Source organism: Austrofundulus limnaeus, unplaced genomic scaffold (genome assembly GCF_001266775.1).
Source record: "Austrofundulus limnaeus strain Quisiro unplaced genomic scaffold, Austrofundulus_limnaeus-1.0 Scaffold490, whole genome shotgun sequence".
NCBI lineage: Eukaryota > Metazoa > Chordata > Actinopteri > Cyprinodontiformes > Rivulidae > Austrofundulus > Austrofundulus limnaeus.
Window position 1 is genome coordinate 407516 of NW_013952892.1, and position 3069 is coordinate 410584.

The following is a 3069-nucleotide window of genomic DNA, read 5'->3' on the forward strand; positions in this document are numbered from 1 at the left end:
TTGTTGTGTTGAACTAACAGCAGGACTACAGAACACTGCTGAAAAGTTCTGTTCTGCCTGAAAACACTGAAGTTATTCTGTTTTTGAGGCATTTGATATCTGACTTACGTCAAGAGTAGAAGCGTCATGACGTCATCGCGAACGATCAAATCTCGCGGGAATGTGGTTAACGGTCAATCTCGCCCTGACATCTTCAGTTGTGTGTGCACAGCTGTGTCTGAGGCAGAACTTGACTGAAAGGTTCGGTTCTGGTCGTGTTCGTGTACCGACAGCTCCTGAAGATGAGGAGGACGTCTGCTCTTCATCATTTCTGCGTCGTTTTAACATGACGTAAAAAGTCTGCGCCTTCATCCTGTCCTCCTCCTCTTCTTCATCAGCTGCAGACCCGAGCCGGTCCAGTCCTCCGGGGGTCCAGCTGTAAGATGGCCGGGCTCGGTTCGGCCCGGATCAGACCCGCTCCCAGCTCCCTCTTCTTCTTCTTGGCTTTCTTCATCCTCCTGGTCTTCCTCCCGTCCTGCTCCAGTCAGGATGTTGGTCCAGAACACAACGAGACGTCCGGTCCGGACCGGTCCACGTCCCAGGGTTCGGATCACCCGCACCACAACAAAAACAGGTCCACGACCCACAAGAAGACTTTCCCGGTCCTGGACCTGAACTTCGATCACGTCCGGAAACCGTTCGAGATCTCCCTGTGGATCCTGCTGGCTCTGCTCATGAAGCTGGGTGAGTCCAGAACCAGAACCAGAACCCTGAGAGGTTCTGCTCATGAAGCTGGGTGAGTCCAGAACCAGAACCCTGAGAGGTTCTGCTCATGAAGCTGGGTGAGTCCAGATCCTCAGAACCAGGGTCTGGATCAGCTCATTTGAAGTCTGTTGTTCAGAATCAGAAATTTTTTTTGGACTTCAGCTGATTTCTCTGAGGTTCAGGAAAGTTTGACCTTTGACCTGGGCTCAGGCCCAGTTCGGCTCAGACCCAGTTCGGCTCAGACCCAGTTTGGTTCAGACCCAGTTAGAAGTTCAGCAGCTGCTCATTTATTAAACCTTCAGCTGAATTTTCACTAAATTACATGAAAGTTTAGTTTTTTTTTTTCTCAAATTAATAATAAATAAACAACAATCAGAGTCTGGTTCTGTTTGGACCCTGGGTGGTTCGGTTCTGTTCATTAACACAAACAATTAAATATTTAATTAATCATCAGCTTTGATTTATATTCTGTCAGCTCATTTCAGCTTAAAAAGTTTCAGCTTCATTCAAATCTGAAACATTTAATCTGTTAAATCATTTGTTAGCTAAAATGCTAAATGTTGTCTAAAAGTACAAGTAGCAAAAGGTTAGCTAAAAGCTAAAATGATCAAGTGCTAGCTAAAGTCAGCAAAACACTAGGTTACAACTAAAGGTGGCATTATGCTAGCTAAAAAGTAGTAAACAACTAGCAAAAAGCTAAATATAGAATAGTGGCTAAAAGTAGTGAAAGGTTAGCTAAAAGCTAAATATAGAATAGTGGCTAAAAGTAGTAAACAGCTAGCTAAAAGCTAAATGTAGAATAGTGGCTAAAAGTAGTAAACAGCTAGCTAAAAGCTAAATGTAGAATAATGGCTAAAAGTAGTAAACAGCTAGCTAAAAGCTAAATGTAGAATAATGGCTAAAAGTAGTAAACAGCTAGCTAAAAGCTAAATGTAGAATAATGGCTAAAAGTAGTAAACAGCTAGCTAAAAGCTAAATATAGAATAGTGGCTAAAAGTAGTAAACAACTAGCAAAAAGCTAAATATAGAACAATGGCTAAAAGTAGTAAACAGCTAGCTAAAAGCTAAATGTAGAACAATGGCTAAAAGTCATGAAAGGCTAACTAAAAGGTAACGGTATCCTAAGGCTAGCCTTTCTATGTAAAAAAAAAAAAGTTACAAAAGCTAAAAGTCTCCTGAATCAGCTGAATGTTTTGATAAAAACAGCTGAATTCCTCAGCTGAAACAGTTTGTGTGAATCATCGGCTGTTTTCTGTTTAATAATAAATGAAAACTAACGATCTGTTTTATCTGTAGACATGCTGACGGGTCAAACAGGAAGTCCGTTCCTCTGAGCTCAACCTTGTTTTCCTCACATCAGCTGATAAAATCTGAACCGGTTTGGTGGTTTCAGGTCTAATCTGTGGTCCGGTCCCTGCAGGAGGCTCTCTGATTGGCCCAGAGAGGCCCTGGTGTTTATCTGGGGGTCCAGCTGTGGACTCGTGGGGCTGGTCTCACTTTGTTGGGCCTTTGAAGTCCGATCAGTTTGTTTACTCAAAATAAATCCTGGAAGGTTCCCGGTGTTCCAGGAAACCTTCAGCAGCTCAGCATCCAAACATTCTTTCATCTTAAATTAAAATTTAACTGTTTTTATTTTTATCATTTACTAAAAGCTTAATTATTCAAACATTCATTTTTAATAAAACCGTTTTGATCCTCAGGTTTTCACCTCATCCCCAGAGTGTCCCAGGTGGTCCCAGAGAGCTGTCTGCTGATCTTCGTGGGCCTACTGGTGGGCGGAGTCATCAAAGCCATGAAGGAGACGGCTCCCATCCTGGACTCCAAGCTCTTCTTCCTGTACCTGCTGCCCCCCATCATCCTGGACGCCGGGTACTTCCTGCCCATCCGGGCCTTCACGGAGAACCTGGGCACCATCCTGGTGTTTGCGGTGGTGGGCACGCTGTGGAACGCCTTCTTCATCGGGGGCATGATGTTCGCCGTGTGTCAGCTGGACGTGACGCCTCAGTTCAAGCAGGTGGACCTGCTGTCCTGCCTTCTGTTCGGGTCCATCATCTCCGCCGTGGACCCCGTGGCGGTCCTGGCCGTGTTCGAGGAGATCCACATCAACGAGCTGCTCTACATCCTGGTGTTTGGAGAGTCGCTCCTGAATGATGCCGTCACCGTGGTGAGCAAAATAAACAAAGTGTTCTTCATGTATCATCTGTTTGATCTGTTTGATCTTTACCTGCAGTTTCTGTTTGATCTTTACCTGCAGGTTCTGTTTGATCTTTACCTGCAGGTTCTGTTTGATCTGTTTGATCTTTACCTGCAGGTTCTGTTTGATCT

The 3069-nt window shown here is 44.5% G+C and overlaps 1 protein-coding gene across 1 annotated transcript in view; it reads left to right on the plus strand.

Moving 5' to 3' along the window:
- Positions 1-108: 108 nt before the first annotated feature.
- slc9a1b (solute carrier family 9 member A1b) overlaps positions 109-3069 on the plus strand; it is a gene marked incomplete at its 3' end in the record, with an annotated part of 11785 nt that continues 8824 nt past the window's right edge. Inside the window, 2 exon segments of the mRNA XM_014025685.1 lie at positions 109-723; positions 2445-2908. Coding sequence (XP_013881139.1) covers positions 423-723; positions 2445-2908 — 765 coding nt within the window.